The 19429-nt window shown below is 35.8% G+C and overlaps 1 protein-coding gene across 1 annotated transcript; it reads left to right on the top strand.

The window, feature by feature from the left end:
* The first annotated feature begins 1961 nt into the window (after window positions 1-1961).
* LOC118753929 (eye-specific diacylglycerol kinase-like) lies at window positions 1962-19415 on the top strand. Its single transcript, XM_036488804.1, has 8 exons — window positions 1962-2762; window positions 7840-7978; window positions 10257-10460; window positions 13127-13253; window positions 17646-17982; window positions 18056-18236; window positions 18303-18712; window positions 19118-19415. The coding sequence occupies exons 1-8, from the start codon at window positions 2416-2418 to the stop codon at window positions 19413-19415; spliced, it is 2043 nt and encodes a 680-aa protein (XP_036344697.1). The 5' UTR covers window positions 1962-2415.
* The last annotated feature ends 14 nt before the right edge of the window (window positions 19416-19429 follow it).

Here is a 19429-nt window from a genome sequence, read left to right as displayed (position 1 = left end):
GGGGGCATTGAAGAGGGGGCTATTAAAAAAAGTTAGTCGACGACTGTTTTGAATCAGTCTAATGTACGTATGCATAAATACTTAGTATACTCGTACATAATTTGTAATACATAAAACCTCAAAACCATTTCTATAATCATTTTTTCTTTAATTGGGTTATAAAGTGACTTTTATTCGGTTGTAAATTGGTTGGGCACGGAAGCGCGATTAAACTGTTTGCATTTATTTACTTAAACAAATAAAAAAGCAAGTCTACGTGGTGACATTTCTAAATCTTTGCTAGCATGTGATTGCGATAGTGCTAAGAACAGTATTTGATTACATCCAGTGTTACCGCAGCCTCCCAAAAAAAAGTATCCAAAATTTAGCCTAAAAAGTTTTTTGTTTTAAATATCCACGTATCATTCTTAAAATAGCCGATAGGTTGCAGTGAAAAAGCATATTATGTGGTTACGTGGCATTTCCGCGTTTTGATGAATACATTGAATGTTTTCTACCATTTCTAGAACAGCAGCGGAGCTAATTTTTACTAATTCCCCCAAAAAACTTCAATATCGTCTACAACCTCAATCTTATAGTCAAACTTTAACAATCGCCATTGCACTATCTAATAATTTTTCTTTGTCACTAATTTCATGAAGAAAAATTTACGGAAATATATACATGTATATATGTATATGTATGTATATTAGACCACGTCAAAAAAATTTACTAGGATTAATCAAAATGCTCGAAACTATACGAATACATTGATTACATGTTATTTAAGTACTCGTGAAATTCCAAAAAAAAAAAATCTTAATTACTAGATTTGACCCTAACAGGGCAAGCGATTAAACAAGGATAATTTAGGAATTTATAGAATCTGAGCATTCATAATACTTAAATAGTATGTAATCAATGTATTATTATAGTTTAGAGGATCATTGCTATAGCAAATACTAAAATCAGAGTCCGATGGCGGTCGAATTGGAGGGTTTTTATTTTTTTACGTGGTCTAAAGTAACTATATGTATGTAATATGTTTTTGTTTAGAAAGATATCCGAATTTGTACTGAGCACCAAAAAACTGTCCACACAAAAAAGTCGTTGGGAAAAGTATTCGTTTGGATCCGAATGGATCAAAACGGCAACATTGATTACATTACTTGCGGGTGTACATATGGACGTGCATATGTGCGTGTACTAGTATTTTTACATACATATGTACATATGCACATAAAAATGTGTGCACATTAGGGTGGTCCAAAAATACATGTAAAAAAAGCAAGTCGGAATTTTTATATAAAATACAAGGAAAACTTTGAGCACTTTGAGCGACCTCTACATATTTTTTGATTTCAAATGAAAAAATAAGGGTCTATTTTTTCGATATAGAACAATCCTAGGGGGTGAGAGTATTAAAATTCCTACTTTACTTCATAGTATACAGTAAACCAGCCATTGACAATATGCTTATTTGAAAATTAATACATGAAATCAGGGACGTGAACCGGTTTTGAACCGAACCGGTTTTGAACCGGAAAACCGCTTTTTTCTATTAATTAACTGAACCAAATGTTTGATCCGAACCGAAAACCGAACCACTTTCCATAAAGGTTTAAAGGTTCGTTTCAACCAATTTTCAATAGATAAATGTACCCACTATTTTTTCTATTTAATATTTAAATTTGATTTCATTTGGGTTAACGAAAACGACAACTGTGAAAAAAAAATATCAACCAATACATTCAAACAAAATGTCGAATAAGCATATTTACATTTTTTGTTTTGGCTATCTGAATTACCGTATACTGTGCTTTACTTATTTTGGACCACCCTAGTGTACATACATAAATACAGTCGTTCGTTTGCATTAAAACATTGTTGCACTAGTTGTTATGGTTTTTTTTTGTTCATAAACAAATTCAGATACAAATCAGAGGTAAATAATAATTGTGGATAAATAAATTGTGAGTGGAAAAAAACAGGTAAACAACCTTGCAAAAGGTGAAGCAGAAATCAAATACGCGAAACTGTCGGTTTAAGCGACACAGAAATTAATGAATTTTAAATTACTTGCCTGAAAAAAAAATAAAAATAAATGAGGGTATAAAAACATTAACACAGGTTAATGCCAATGCAAAAGCAAAACAAGGAAAGATAAATAAACAAGTGACAACAACAACTCAGTGGAGCATTTAGAAAGTGAAAACTGCTTTGAAATGCGAAAAGATAAACAAAAGGAAAAAGAAACGTAAACATCGACAATTTTCAGTTGCAAATTGTTTTGTCCTACCCACACGATAAGGTTCTTGCCGCTAACAACAACAACATTAATTTGTCAACTATTCACCAACTTAACCAAGAATCCATATATCCAGGGCAGCCTGTGCACTGCTGCCTGCAGCGAGCGAGCCACTACTACCTTCAACAATGTTTATCTCGTTTATGAATTGTGAATGCGATAGCGAAAGCAGCCACAGCGATACAATGTCCGTGGAGCAATTGCTGCTAGCCGTGCGGGAGGAAACCGAATCGGAAGACGACGACGACGACGACGACGACGACGATGACGACAGCAATGAGGATGGCGGAAATGATGCGAATGGCAGCTGTAGGGAGGCAGATGGTGGCAGTGAAACTGAATCGAGCCACACTGTCGATTCGACAACCAGCGGTGCGCCACTGCTCCGCCGCTTCCGACGCTCATCCATTGGTATGCAGCGCAAGGCGGCATTTCGTCAAAGGAAATTGGATTCGTTGGGCACTTGGCGGAAGCGGTAAGTGAAATTAATACCAAAAGGAAGGAAGTACATCTGTAAATGCACATGTATGAACATGCATACATAAATATGTTTGTGTTTATGTGCACGAATGAATATATCGACATTAATGATTGAATGTATTATTTATTTATGCGATAATTTGATATAACTGCAGGATTATGCACAGTTGCTATTTGTTTATATAGTATACATATGTAATACACATGCGCCTACTTACAAGTCGATATCAGCATTACTTACAAAAGCTCTTACCACTTTTTTCTTAGAAATTTTCCTTTTCAGTAATCCATCCATGACAAAGTTTTAAACGATGTGTACATACATATATATGTAAAAGTATTTGCACAATAGCATTTCAAAGGCCTTTGAAATTGAGAACTAGACAGTGAGTATTAGTTCTTTGTGATACCACTACTTCGCTTCGTGCCGAGGACAAAGTTTCGCCGGCAGCAGATGTTAGAGAGAGAGAGCTCATCTGGACTAGTTAGAAATTATGAACTCAGGTGCCTAATCCGCGATCCAACAAAAGCTAGACTGTCTAAGAGGAAGTGTTGGACAGATTACAATCCAAAAAAAAAAAAGCTTAACAGTCTAAGTGCGTTTTTACAGTTAACAGGGTTAACTCAAATTCGGCAGTTAACTTTCAGTTTTTGTACTGAAAAGCGGTAGTTAACTGGGAAAGATTCCACCCCATTGTCCCCTTGCAGCTGCGAAAAAGGGGGTCAGGTTTGGTCAGGTCAATCTCACTGTGTGAACCCCATTCGGGCAGTGACCTGTCAGTACACCCACCAGTGTTGAAAGATGTGGTTTCCCAAGCCTAATGAGATACCTAGACCGCCGCGGTCCACACTCGGCTAGAGCGACCTAGCAGTGACGCATGCACTGGCTTATCGTTCGCCGAGTTGACGCAGGGCCCACCTTTTCAAGAGAAGTCCGCAAGAAGTCACTGCGCACCCTCTCTTTTTTTAGTCATACTGGTTCGGGGGTGCCAGTTCATCAGCCACACACTTTCCTGCGATATCACTATGGCCCGGCACTTCAACAAGTTTGACAAGATAATATTCCGACCGAAGAGGATTTGTGATTTGCCTCACAAGCTTCGAGCGTACTAGAAGGGAGCTGAAGGTCTCTTTGCCGCCCGGCTTTTTGAGTATATGTTTACCTCCTTTCCCTAATCGCACACTGTAGCAGCAAATCCACTGCTTCTTTAATAGCAGCAACCTCCGCCTGAAAAACACGGCAGTGATCTGGGAGCCTAAAATTACGACCCATCCATGTAGAAGTTGAACGGTACCTCCTCCCAACCGCTGCCCCCTTGGTGGGATGCGCGTGGAGAAAGATTTAGCTGACCATTTAGTCACCACATTAAAGAACTCTTGAGTTAAGTCTTATAAGGCATCCCAAATGTTGAATTAATAAAAACTATAGACGCTTGCGATCATTCCTTCTAGCTTGGCGATAAAATTTTACAGTTAAAAACGAACAAACTCTTCTCGAATGCCACGCTCGCATTCTACGCTTTCCATTTTTTTTGCCATTTGTTTTAACTGGTGATGCTTATCAACAATTAATTGATAAAAAAAAGTAAATAAATAGTATGTCAATTGACAAACTGCCATTTGGTTAAAAACACTAGTTGCTCAAATCACAGGCGAACTATTTCAGCTAGAAAACAAATACAGTAACCTAGACTAAATGTATAAGCTGTCACTGCAGGATTCGCATAAGTTACCTGCGTGAGTGTACATCTATACCCATGCCTTTTAACGAGCGCACACGCAACACAGTTTTCCCATTGCATTTTTCCACTCTCAAACTGGCATAAATGAACACAGGATTGATGCTGCTTTGAAATTCTGAACACAAAAAAAAAAAAAACGATGCGATAAAGCAACACTAACAGGATGCAGCAGTATATTATAGAAAAACGCACGAAAAAAGGTAGAAACAAGGATGAAAAAATAAAAACAACGGTGCGATGCTTTGAAGCCATCAATTGCGCTCAACACGAATGGAAAAGCTGTCAAATGTATGGAAATGCCGTGAAGAAATGCTTTCAACATGTTAGACAAAGACACAGATGCACAAGCACAGATTCTTAACCAAATCCAGAAAAAACTTTGATTCTTTGGTAAGCGCTTACTTTTTGTATCGATGGAGTAACGCATTACAATTCACCGCCAGACAAAATTTTTCACTTTCTCGTTAAACATTTTTACATTCTCTCGCTTAACTCCAATGACATGGCCAGGTTGAAGTAATGTGTTTTGTAAACTAGAAGGTAAGTGGTAAAATTCGATTGGGAAGCGCTTTATGCAAGCACCTCCGAAAATTCAGCTACAGGCGAAGGCATGTAAACGTACAATTCTTACAAATCATTCAGAGAAATTGAATTTCAAATTGAAAACACACTTCTCTGAAAATAATTTGAAATCGAACACACGGAAAACCCAAGAAGATTGAAAAAACCATAATACTTTTTTCTTCTGTCGATTTTAGAACTGTTTCGGAACTACATAATTTAGTACTAGTTCGGAACTATCGAAAGGGGGATGTAGTGGGGGGGCTATTGACACTTGCTAGGCCATCGCGATGTTCAATTCGCCAGTTGCTAGCATGCAAAACAGAATTAACGCGCACTAATCATGGTTCTAAATTCTCTAATACAGAACCAGTTCGGCACTAGTGCGTTTCCCGACACCGACAAGGTTATTGCAGGATGACATTAACAATACACAGTGTTGATTTCGCTCACAGTAACTGGCAGTAACATCAACGCAAAAACAACACAAATCGTAGCAATACCAGTATCAATGCAAAACTGAAGATAATCACAAGGCTACATACAGGTTGCACTGTCAACGCTGTATTTCTTGCACTTTGTATTCCATACATATGTACATATGTATGTCTGTACATTCATTCTGACACTACAACGTCCATATGTACACGCAGGTACGTTTTTCTGTCAACGAGTAGTCAGCTAAAAGGCACCTGATGATAATGGCTGACGGCTTATCCGCTTGTCCAATGGTTGTCCAACTGTCCATCCAGCTGCCCCATTTGCGTATTCTCCCATAAATTGGCACATGTTTTACCATGCGTTCAGCGATGGTGCCATCGTTGCGCTTTCTGTTTGTTATTTCCTTTGTGTCGGTCATAATATTCGCTTTGCGGTCATAAACGACAAACTGTCATCCTCTAGGCGGCGCTGATGGAGTATTCGTTATTGTCCTCAGAGAATAAATAAGTAAAAAAAAAAGGAAGCACAAAAAGCGCCTTATTCCTCTTTTTACATAAATACATATTTACATGCAAACATACATCTATTATACATACGTACATACTATATAAAAAGACCGTATGTGTCGATTGCTATGTCGTTTATAGACTCAAAAACTACTGAACCAATTTGAGTTTAAATCGATAAGATATGTTTACACTGGTGTCTACTGTGCTAGGTGGCGCTGGAGTTGATTACAAGTATTTACTTATTGTATTTTAAACTTGATTTTTGGTCGTAGATTACGGATCTGTAAACTGTTTTTCCAAGTCAGGTCATTTTCCCAAAATATTTTCATTTTAATTTTGCATTGTAATCGAAAACAAAATCAAAATTTAACATGGGAAAAAATTTAAATTTAAAATTTTTTTATTTAACATCGATTTTCTTTGTTACTAGCTTGATTTTTTTTTGTGGAACAAGCTTTAATACAATTGAAAAAAATTTATTTATTTTTTTAATTTGTCCCCCATTAAATTTTGACTTGATTTAGAAAAACAGCATACAGGCTCGTTATCTACGGCTCAAAATTAAGCTTAAGTGTTTCGGGGGTTTTTATGTCATTTCATAACTTGAGATTTTCAATACAGTGTTATCGATATCATAGTCTATAAATTTTCGTTGCTCTTTGTATTTAGCCTTAAATATTGCTGTAATCTACAACACAAACGGCAATAAAGCAAAATTTGCTTTATTTCACTTTTAAATGGGAAATAATACCAAAATCTGAGTTTTGCTTTATTTCCAACAAAGGTTGGAAATACTCAAAATGTGACATAATTCATATGAAGAAATTAATATTCACAAAATATTTTTACTTATGAAAAGTCTAACAAAATATAGGAAAAGAGTCGTCTTTAATAACTGCTCAGAAAATTGGACATAGCGCGAGCGCGAACGTGGACCGCTGCGAAGCTGGGCACTTTCAAAATTGTATACATACAAATCCGTCCATTTAAACTTGTTCATGTACTACTTTTTGTCAAATGTAACTGGGTGACTACCTACATATGTGCAAAATTTTGCTTTATTACTCAAAATGTTAAGTTTAAAAGTTGGTCTTATTGCTCAACGAGAAATGAAATAAAGCAAATTTGTGTTATTACCGTTTGTGTTATTTCACTCCCCGCATACTAATCTATGGCCGTTGCGTACATTTGAAGTTACGGCGCGCGAAATTCAAAAATTCACTAACTTTTTTTACTCATTTTTCGTGTGGAGGCGGTCAAAAAATATAAGTTATTACATTTCTGGGGAAAAACGTGGATATTATAAATTGAGAAAACAGTTTCAACACGGATTTTCTTAAATTCCATTTATTTGACGGCATTCTTAGACCACTTTTAATACTTAACTGTCAAAATGTAGGCGCTTTAAAATGAATATATTTATTACATCAACACGAATTATTTTGAATATCAACGACGTAAAACAATATACTTAGATATGTATATATGGAAAATAAAAAAAAAGGTCAGACTTTCTTTATTATTGAAGCTCGAATCGCATTCATTAAATATGTATGGACATAAATATGTATGCGAATATGTATGTATCTGTTGCTGTAGGTGGTGAACTTTTTTTTTTTTTTTTGCATTTCCTCAAAACATGCAAGGTCAAATGTGTGCGCAAGTTGATTATTTATTTGTGGCAGCTGTCTTTGTGGTTGGAATGCAAGAGTATATCGAACTATTTGAATATTGAATATTTTCCCCCTTTATAACACATACCTCATATGTACATAAATAGATAGTTTTTTTTATTATAATTTTTCATTTTTTATTGCAGACGATCAGCGTCAGCGAGTAATGCAAGGCGACCCATACGAATTGTGCCCGACTGGACTGAGAATGCGGTGCAGGGTGAACACTTTTGGAAGCCCACATCGGTTTCAGGCGATTTATGTTGCTTGAATGAGGAGTGCATAGTAAGTGTTAACAAAAACATTTAAGTTTTTAATAATTATGCATATGGCGACTTTAACTTAAGTTTCATTTGCGCTGACACACATCTTTTTTTAGTTAATTACTTAGTATTTTCAGTAAAGTGTGGCAGCTAATTACTCTTAAACTATGACTATACATACATACATACATACATATATATGTACATAAGTAACATTATTCGGCTGCCAACGAACGGAATTAATCAGACTAAAAGCTTCAAATTTAATTAAATGCAGCTCATTTAAAATGCGAATGAATGCTCGCGCTTATGCAGCACAATAAGGCGGGCGCAAAGCAATTTAAATCAATTACAAAATTGTTTCATGTAATTCAGTTATTGCGTGTTTAACACACATTAAAAATATTGGTGCACTCATACGCATGCCAGCACGCGTGAACGCACGCCTACACACGATCGTACACGCGCATGCCAACTTATACGCCAGAGCGCACGTATCCCTGCAAGGAAGTTCTTTAGTACTTAGTTTTATAGCTAATCATTTGTGAGTATCATTATTCTCGAATTTCTAATTGTAATTTCGCCGAATCACTCTAACCGTATAATTTTCGAAACTATGTTTTAATATTTTCTGAACTTATTCATAAAAAACGAAGATAAAAAACGAAGATGCAGCTTTCCGATTTTCTCTTTCTTTCGTTAATTTTTAAAATAAATCCCTTAATTCAGAAGGAAAATCTAATTCATTAGAGCAGCAAAGTCGTTCAGCTTTTAAAGCATTCATTCTAAAGTTTAGAATATTAGACTGAATAACCGGTATAAGTGCACCAATCCACCATTGATGGCAGCCACTTAAAATAAGAAAACCTCAGAAATTTTTAATTTAATTTTTTAAGTCATTTATCATTTCACCGTGCGACAGTAAAATTTATCCAGGAAAAATTCATTTTCACGTGAAAGTATAGATTTTATAATTAGTATTGCTAAAAGGCCAAAATAAAAAAAAAAATTGGTTTAAATATAAAAACGTAAAAAAAACTAATTTAACTTTCTTCCAATGAAATAAAGTATACACAACGGATACCTCTTGTTACGTTTCGCCAAATGAATACTATAAGTAATCCCACTAATATTATAAATGTGAAAGTTTGTGAGTGAGTATGTTTGTTTCTCATTATTTGGATAAAATTTAGCTTCGAGATAGCTTATGGCTTAGATTAACATATAGCATGTTTTCTAAAAAGGGCTGCCACCTCATCAAATATGTACTTAAATTCCGTTTTAAATTATAAGTTTTAAATAAATAAGTTAAATGAAGTATTACAATGTGCGTGGAAAACAAATGATGTTTAAGGAAGCTTTATTCTGAAAATATTTTGAAGAATGTTGCCACTTGTTTTGAAGTCAAACACAATTTTTCCTTAAGTTAAATGAAGATTGCAATATGAATGTTAATAGATATGTACGGCTAGGCTTTCGAAGGGTTCGAAAATATTTTTAAAACGGATTGCCACCGGTTTAAAAGTAAATTTTAATTAAATTTAGTATGATGATGACAAGTCCAACACAAGAGGCTTTATTTCGAAAATATTTTTAAAAGTCGAGTAAATTTTATTCTCTTACTTTAATAATATATTGCAATATAGATCACGAACGAAACATATTTGAGAAAGCTTTATTACGAAAACAGTTTCGAAGAGGCGGTCAACTGTTTTACAGTCAAATTCAATTTTAATGAACATTTGCAAAATGGAATAACTTTCGTCCTCGCAGTCAAGATTTTCTACCTTTCCCAAATTTCACTCTATTTGTTCTGCATCTGATGATCTGAATCTAAATCAAACAATCCACTGAGATGTTTATATGAAACAAACAGACACATTTTTTAAAACAATTTCCACCTATACTGGAACATTATTGTAGTATAATTGTCCTTGCGAAAAGTAAACAAAATTTTTGTTTAATAGTTAGATATTCTCCTCTTTCGTTTGATATTCATATTAATATCGTAGAGTGAGTATAAATAAGTATTTATTTAAGCCATTTTTCGAAAAATTTAGTGCTTTGAAACTTTAAAATTCTATAAGAAATTAAATTGATGAGAAAATGAAAAACTGAGTATGCAGCATTAATATTTACATAAAATTTATAATATCACGTCCATATGCAACTTTTCCTGAGAACCAAAAAAAAAAGTTGATTTTAGTCGCACGATGTTAGCAGTTAAGGATTTCTACTTATACTTTTTTATACTAATTTTTTTTTTTACATTTTTAATTAATTTGCTTATGCAACAACAGAAAAGTGGTCAACGCATGAAATGCTCGGCCTGCCAATTAATTGCACATCAGAATTGCATTCCAATCGTCAATGAAAAGACTCAATTAGCTTGTAAGCCAACATATCGAGACGTAGGCGTTCGACAATACAGGGAACAATCGACAACGCATCATCACTGGGTGCATCGCAAAATGGAAAAGGGCAAATGCAAACAGTGCGGAAAGGTGAGTAAATCGAATGTTGTTCAAAATATGTCGCTACCTAAAGGTGAAAGGGTGCCAAGTCCAGTTTTCTCTTTGCAAAATTTAGTTTTGATAAGGAATGGCAGATAATTCGACTCTCCTGAACAATTTAAAAAAATAGACTTGGCACCTCTTCACCTTTAGGTAACGATATCATAGCAAGTGTATATGTACATAATTAATTCTTGAAAGCTTTTAAGTAAGCGATTATATTGAATTGGCAAACTAAATTTGTGAAAATCGCCACTTAAACCGCAAAATCACTCCTGCAGTGCATGCCAATGAACGCTTTCAAACCTCTAGCCAAATTTAATTCATTTCCAATTATTTATATAATTATTCAAGCTCATAAGCTGCCCTTCCTGCCCTGCCATTATCTTTTCATATTTCGAGCTCGTCTTATCCTTTAACCAGATTTCATGGAATTTATTAATAAACATCTCCATTAGCAACATCGATTGCACACTGCCAGCATACTAAATTATAATTTAAGTGTAGAGCAGGTAACAATGTCTGTGGCAGCAACCAACCACCACATTGAATAGTAAATGTTGCATGCAACAAGAATTACCAAGAAATTTTCACGTTTTCTGGAATATTGAAAATATTGGCACGTCTGAGGTGTCCGAGCATTCCATTGTCGATTATCGTTAACAGAAAGTAGCATCAGCAAAAACAAGAAATGAAACACACAAAATAATTGGAAATGGAGAAACCGACAGCAAATAGCGGTTTGCAGAAGAGTGAGAAAAAGACATATACATATACATACATATGTATGTAAAAATGTATAGATATATACCCAGTCGAAAAATGAAGGATTAAAAAGTACTTGCAGAAGGCCTTCGCTGAATTGTAGAGGGCCTTACCATCTCCATGATTTCCTTAATTATTATTTTTTTTTTATGAAACGGGCATTGCCTTTCTGCTTTCGGGAGAACAGATCATATAAGGACTTATTTTTATGCGTAAGTTCTTTCCTTTGAATACGATGTTCATTAGGGTGGAGTGATATTACGCTTCTTTTAGAAATCGCTTTTTCCTACCTGTAGAAAGTTGCCTTTCTGACCCAGAAATAGAGGTGTAAAATGTTGTTTGGTTCATCGTATGTCCTTATTTCTGGACTAGAAAGTCAACTTTCTCCATATTTCAACAAAAAAAATCCGTAATTTCACTCCACCACAATACACATACCTGTAATTCTGGCTGGTTTGGGACTCTCCTACACTCGAAAGCTACACTGGCTGTGGAACCTTTGGATTTGAACGACTGTCAGAGTAGATGGTAATAAAATGCTTCGTAAAGGCTTAGGAGTTTAGGAGATATAGAGCTACTTCTTTACTGCCTTCCCAAAAAATTTCCCAGGAAAGTAATTTTAGGAACAGTTTTACACAATTTGCAAAAACTCGTCGAATTCGTCAGATTCACCGTTACAACTGTCATATTAAGTATGTAACACTTCGCCTTAGCATGTATATGTATGAACACTTAGATTTCTAGCTGCCGAAACTTCAATCTAAGCTCATGGACAGCAGATTTTATATTTAGAGATTGATCTTTCTTGCCTTCTATACGCCAGAGGTATAAGCGCATCACATTCCAAGCACTCAAAAATATTTACAAACTTTCAGTGCGCATACATGCATACCCCTATACTTACATACATATGTTATATAGTATGTTATGTATATTTTAAGATGCTAAGATACAACATATTTAATTTCTCCTGCTTGTTAGCAGAATCGCGAGAAAAAGTTTCTAACTACTCCCTTTGCTTAAAATCTTACTTCAAAGAAAATTTTTTTTTCAGAAACGTATATTTAAGGACCGACCCGGTCTAATGCAAATATCTATATCCCTTATGAGTTGTAGCTGAAGTAATGCAATGGGTATACATGAAGCTATGAAGCACAAATTTAAGCACTTTCACACTCACTTAAAAATTTTAAGCGTGTATAGATTTGTTGTTGTAGAAATTCTATGGTTCGTATACAATTTCATTTGACTTTGCACATATGTATGTACATAGTTTTCATTTTTACGGCAAGTCATGCAATTATAACTATATTAACCTGTCCCTTGCGAAATTGAGCTTTTAAGGTGAAACTAGCAAAAGTGAATTCAAAATAAGAAGTGGTGTCATGGAGTCAGATCATTTTATGTATATTTAAGATTTTATGATTTTACAGAGTATATTTTCGTATTACACCGTTTAGAAGTGTGCACGCAGTTATACTTAAGTCTTTATAGCTTAGTATCGTCCCTTGCTGTTGGGGATAAGGCACCGCGACCTCAAGATTTACCTTGTGCCTTACATTAAGTTTGTATAAAAAAAAGCTTTTTTTTTTATGGTTAAATACTAACAAACTTTTCTTGGTAGAAGTATATAAATATTTTTCATTTAGAGCAGTATTTCCCAGAAAGAGATTTGACCCTGTACCCGTACATATAAAAGATATATATAGAAAGCTAACCCAGCCCAATTGAGACTTAGATAGAAAACTTTAAGAACAGTATTATTCTCTTGATAATACTGTATCTACACTCACTATTTAGTACATTGTCAGAGACTGATCTATAAAGTCTTAGAGGCCATGCCGAAACTAATTGTCTTTACATTTTCTTAATATTTCCTTTATTTTGTACAGGCTGTTCAAGGTAAACTTTTTGGCTCGAAGGAAATAGTTGCATTATCCTGCGCTTGGTGTCACGAAGTCTATCACAATAAGGAATCTTGCTTTAATCAAGCGAAAATTGGCGAAGAGTGTTCGTTGGGTAAGTAATTGCATAACTGAATTGCAAAGAGTAAACAATTTCAAATATAATGAAATTGTAGGTAGGTTTGTAGTATAAACATACCTATCCAAATTTATTTAAACTACAAGCAGCAAGTTTCCTAAATTTTTCACAAGAAAATTGATAACTCTTAAAAAGTCTCAGTAAAGAGCAAAAAAATACATTTTTACAAGAGGAATACATGCCCAAATTTTTGTAATTCTCATACAATAAATTCTTGTAATCAATCAAAAATTTCGCATAAGCTGAGTTAAACATATTTTAAACGACGTACATATGTATGTATATATCGCCTCAATTGTAACCTTATTATCTTTATATATATTTTAATCGATAATGGTGGCTATTACACAGTGCCATAAGAAAGAATGAAGTAGAAATACCTGCAAAGCGATGTCAATTTTCTTGTAGGTCTAGTCGAGTTAAAAAAGTATCGAAATATAAAATTTGCCCAACACCCTAAAAGACTTGACTTAGGGTTAAAAATCGCTTCTTCATTCCTTTCTCACAGGCTTAAGAAAGAAGAAACTTAGATCTTTCGAGTAGTTTTCACTTTTTACACAATTTTGGAGTTGGTTTTTAAGCACTATTTTACAAAGTAACCATCCCAGTCCTTAATTCGTTGAAACAGCAACTTTTGTGTGAAACTAACTTTTCATGAAAAATGATTTCACGATATGTATGTTCAATACAAGGAGAAACTGCTGATGTTTAACATGAAAAATTCGACTCGAAAAATCTTTCCGTTTAAGTAATATATTTATGTCCGTTGTAAATATGAAATAAATCGGGCCGTAAATACGAGGTTTCTAAATATTTTGACCTGTGCCACCTTTTCATATTGCATTGTCATCGGGTTCTGAACTAAGTTTGAAGTATGAAGTCCCTAGCTCATCGAGAAGTTGGTTAAATATTTATTGCAAAATTTTATTATAAACAGGTGAAACTTAATAAAAAGCTCATAAAAAAGTTGTGTGTAAAGCTAAGAATTGTTTTTTTTCAAAAAAAAAAAATGCTTTACAGCGCCCTGCGATGAGCCGCGGTCAACTACATAAACGCAAAACCGGGTTAGCGCTGTAGGGCATTTTTGAAGTCGAATATCTCGAAAATAAAAAATGAAGCCATTGTGTAAATCGATACGCTTTTAAGAAAAATCCATAATTTGCAATTGCAATCATTTATTCTGAAATAAAAAGTATCGGTTTTGTTGAAAAAAGCATACTTTTTAACCGACTTCCAAAAAAGGAGGAGGTTATCAGTTCGTCGGATATTATTATTATTTTTTTTTTGTACGTATGTTACCGCATAACTTTGGACCACGCCGATTTCGATAATTCTTTTTGCATCGGAAAGGTAGTGTCTCAGAGGTGGTCCCATACTAATCTGGTTAAGATCCAATTAGTGGATCATGAGATATATGTATATATATATTTTTTTTATATGTTTTTAAATATTGAAAATCAGGGTAAAATAAAAATGTTAAAAACTCGGTTCGCCAATTAAAAGAGCATCAGAAAATGCATAATAAACACTAGCGTGGGCCGAAAATCCGCTTTTTAACCCACTTCCAAAAAGGAGGAGGTTATCAGTTCGTCGGAATATTATTTTTTATGTATGTTACCGCATAACTTTGGACCACGTCAACCGATTTCGAATTTCGCAACGGAAAGGTAGTGTCTCAGAGGTGGTCCCATACTAATTTAGTTTAGATCTGATCATTGGATCATGAAATATATATATATATATATTTTTTTTTTAAAGTCGGTTTTTTTTTGATAAAAATTACTTGTTTAGAATTCTGATTGGTAATAACAAAAAAAGGTCCATACACCAAATTATAAAGGACTAATACTTTCGAAGATACTTGCAATTTTAGTAAAAAAAACTGTATTAATTAATGTATTTATTAATTTTTATTTTTTGAGCACATTGAACTTAGATATTGACCAAAAATTGTCATCTTTCACACAGATTGTTTTTAGAGCATAATGAACCATATTTTTGCTATTACCAATCGAAGTTCTAAAAAAGCGGATTTTCGGCCCACGGTAATAAACATACATGTTCGATTCTTTTTTTTTTATTACATGCACATATGACAGTGAGCGGTGAGAAGCAATATTCAAAAAATTTTCAAATTTTCAAAGAAAGCTAAAAACTTTGTTCGGACCAGATAATAATTTTACCAGTTTTCAGCTTGATTCGAGATATTCGCAATTTTACCATGGACATTTTACGTAAAATACTTCATACATATGTATGTATGTATGTATGCATGTATGTAAGTGATAAGCACACTCGTATCTTATTTTAGCATGAAGTCACAAAATGCAAAGTAAAAACCAATTTGCGATAAGTAGGGCTCGGAATCTCATGCAAATGCATGTTTTTACTGGGCGTCTTCAAATGGAAATAGTTAAGTTATCTTTACGAATCATGAAATTTCCTTTAAAATGGCATTCCATTGTTAGTGCAAATTTTTGCATATTTTGCAAAAAAATACCTGTTTTTGCATTTTTATTGTATTATTATTTATACAACCACTTAAATTTAGTCCGAAATCTGTTGACAAAAAAAAATTACCTTCAATTTTTTTCCAAATATTCATCTGAATATCTTCTTGGATAGTCATTAAGGGACTCTCTTCTACCTCTGTTCGATTTCAATTAGTGGAGGACTGTAGGAGAGAGCTGGTGCATATCTCTATCTAATACAAAATTACCCTAATATGGGTCCCGAGACATAGGTATATTTACGGAAACGAGACAGCGGACGAACTAACAAGGTGCCGCACCGCACTGAATGTGTCCCACGCAAAAATTACCGAAGTTTATCATTTGAAGACCAAGCAGAGGTGGAACCATACAGTATCGTACCCAACAGTTCTAGATGTCTTACGACCCACTTAAAACCAAAGCTCTCTTAGTAATTAGCAAAGAAGATACCACCCACAAACTTATTGCAGTGTGCACGGGGTACTGGCCCGTTGGGGTACATGTCGAAAGGATGGGATTGCCCTTCAACAGGTTCTGTCGCAGTGCGAGTGTCCCGCCTTCAAAAGAATGAGTCTTACGACACTCGGCTAGCCCGGCAAATGACCAGTGACAATCCACTTAAATCAACCAACCATTCAACTAACCACTATTCAAATATCAATAATTCTATTGCACATGATTGTAACTGCTTGATTACCAACTAATTTTATACATAATATACTTTGTATTTTGAAGCAAATTGTTTTTGTTTTACTTGTTTATAGCGCATATTTTCGATTTTTTAGTGCACGAGATTCCGAGCCCTAGTGATAAGATAACGAAAAATGTTCGTCTTTCAGAAAATTATATACTTATACACTTTCTCAAACGCTTTCATATATAAAAATGTTAATCATCCCCGCAAACATAAATAATAAGACTAAATGAAGGAAAATATCCTGAAATAGGACTCTTCAGTGACACATTTACGCAGGCAATTGCAAACTTCTTACTTCCCACTTCGCCGATTTCAATTTCATATCCTCTACCCACCAGCTGGCATATCAATGCATTTGCATTAGCTCTCCGCACAGCAATTAGACTAATGCGTTTGACAACCGTTCAATTTCAGCAATTAGATATAATATGCAGCTACGGATATACATCTATATGTAAAAATATCGAAATGTATGTACAAGTACATATCAGTAATCTGAATCAGATGAATGAATGTTGCTCATACGCCCCGACAACCACTCGTTAAAAATTGGCTTACGCCATAGGAATCGATTGGAAAATTTTACGGTTTGTTTTCGTTAAAAGTGCAAGGAGTACAAGTACATATGTACGTACACACGTATACATACATACATAAGAAATCTCATGCTAACACTTACACACACATGCTCGCTGCAGTCCACATTTGCTTGCAATGAATTTCGCAGGCGTGCTCACCACCGCACTTTAAGTGATTGCATGCGTTTTGTGTTCACATCGTATCTGAAGCAAAGTGAGTGGGCACATTTTCCTGAAAGCTTCTAGAGTTGCTGCCAATCGCAATGACTTAATATTGTGGGGTAGGAAAGGATAAAGATTGCTTGCAAGGTGGGACGATGCCGTTAGTTATTTCCAAAATTACGAATTTGCGGTAGGACTAGGGTGCAAGCAACAAAAAACTGTTGCCCAAGAATAATTTAGATAACACATGGCTCGATAAATTTTATTTTTACTAATATAAAGCATATAAAAATAAAATGTGAAATTCAAAATAATTATATACATTTTTTGAAAACGTCACTTGTTGTGATTGTTATTAAATTTTTAAGTTCAGTGACCACTTTTAAAAAGAATAGTGGATAGTGGTATTTTTTTTTAAACACTTTAATACTTTTTTCAGGCAACTATGCACCCATTATTGTGCCGCCTTCTTGGATTGTCAAACTGCCCACCAAGGGAAATTTCAAGTCCTCCATACGAGTGAACAACAAAAGCAATGTCACAATAGGTACGAGTAAAAAGAAGGGCACGAGTAAGCGGCAAAAACAAAAGGAGGAGAAGAAAGAGCCACGCGCCTTCATCGTGAAGCCCATACCATCGCCCGATGTCATACCCGTGATAGTGTTCATCAATCCCAAATCGGGCGGCAATCAAGGTGTTAAGCTTTTGGGTAAATTCCAACATTTGCTCAATCCACGACAAGTTTTCGATTTGACGCAAGGTGGCCCTAAGATGGGGTAAGTACGCACGCATCTTTAGAAATGACTCGCAGACAAAATCTCTCTCCAACTAACTCCCATTATCCAATAGCTTGGAATTATTCCGCAAAGCGCCAAATTTACGCGTATTGGCGTGCGGTGGTGATGGCACCGTCGGTTGGGTACTTTCGGTGCTGGACATGATCAATCCGCCGATAACGCCCGCGCCCGCGGTTGGTGTACTGCCGCTAGGTACTGGCAATGATCTCGCACGCGCACTAGGTTGGGGTGGAGTAAGTATTATATTGCCTCTCTCTCTTTCCCGCCGTCCGCTTTACATCTAATTTGCTGTCGCACAGGGCTACACCGATGAGCCGATCAGCAAAATATTACGTGAAATCGGGATGTCTCAGTGTGTGCTGATGGATCGCTGGCGTCTAAATGTCACGCCAAATCGCGAAGTAGAGGACGACAATGTCAACCGCAGCAAAGACAACGTACCGTTAAATGTGATCAACAACTATTACTCGTTCGGTGTCGATGCACACATTGCACTCGAGTTTCATGAGGCACGCGAAGCCCATCCGGAACGCTTCAATTCGCGCCTACGCAATAAAATGTACTACGGTCAAATGGGTGGCAAGGATCTGATATTGCGGCAGTATCGAAACCTCTCCCAATGGGTTACGATGGAGTGCGACGGCACCGACTACACGGGCAAGCTGCGAGATGCCGGCTGCCATGCAGTGCTGTTTCTTAATATTGGCAGGTAAGTTGACACACACACCCATTGTTCGACTCCAATAAAGGTAACCTAAGACGTGGCATTAAAGGCAGAAGGTAAAACTTAAAAGCGACTTTGTTATCAACGTCACGCCACCATGATTTGCACAAACGCCTGGGCGGGCATCATTTGCTTGGCAGCAACAATTGCAATCACTTAGCCACAAATTGCACACCTTCTTCAAGTGCTGCCACGATATGGCATTTTATGCACACACACACCTACAAACACATTTGTGTACATGTACAATGTAGATATGCAGAAATCTGAAATATTCCAAAGGATCTAGCAAAATGTCGCATTGCATGACGACGAACTCCACTCCCACATTATACTTTGTTGTTAATTTTCTTCTTTTTTTTGTGTTTGTTTCTCCTCGTTCGCATTTAGCTATGGCGGCGGTACACACCCCTGGAACGACTCGTTCGGCCAATCTAAGCCAGCCATCGATGACGGCATGATTGAGGTCGTCGGCCTGACCACATACCAACTGCCCATGCTGCAGGCCGGCTTGCATGGCACCTGCATTTGCCAGTGTCGGTCGGCGCGCATCATCACCAAAAAGACTATACCCATGCAGGTGGATGGCGAGGCGTGTCGCGTGAAGCCGTCGATTATCGAAATGAGTTTGTTAAATAAGGCGGTTATGCTGGCCAAACGGAAGCACGGTCGTGGCGATGTACAGTAAGTGCAAGAAATAAA

This window comes from Rhagoletis pomonella, unplaced genomic scaffold (assembly GCF_013731165.1).
Source record: "Rhagoletis pomonella isolate Grant_MI unplaced genomic scaffold, Rhpom_1.0 Rhpom_scaffold_03082, whole genome shotgun sequence".
NCBI classification, from domain to species: Eukaryota; Metazoa; Arthropoda; class Insecta; order Diptera; family Tephritidae; genus Rhagoletis; species Rhagoletis pomonella.
Note: the sequence above shows the minus strand (reverse complement) of the source record. Positions and strands in the feature narration are given on the sequence as shown.

Excerpts from the sequence above, each read along its gene's own strand:
- LOC118753929 (XM_036488804.1), top strand. The coding sequence starts at position 2,416 with ATGTTTATCTCGTTTATGAATTGTGAATGCGATAGCGAAAGCAGCCAC. Across the intron at positions 7,979-10,256 it reads GCTTGAATGAGGAGTGCATA|AAAAGTGGTCAACGCATGAA; the intron begins GTAAGTGTTAAC and ends ATGCAACAACAG. Across the intron at positions 18,713-19,117 it reads CTGTTTCTTAATATTGGCAG|CTATGGCGGCGGTACACACC; the intron begins GTAAGTTGACAC and ends GTTCGCATTTAG.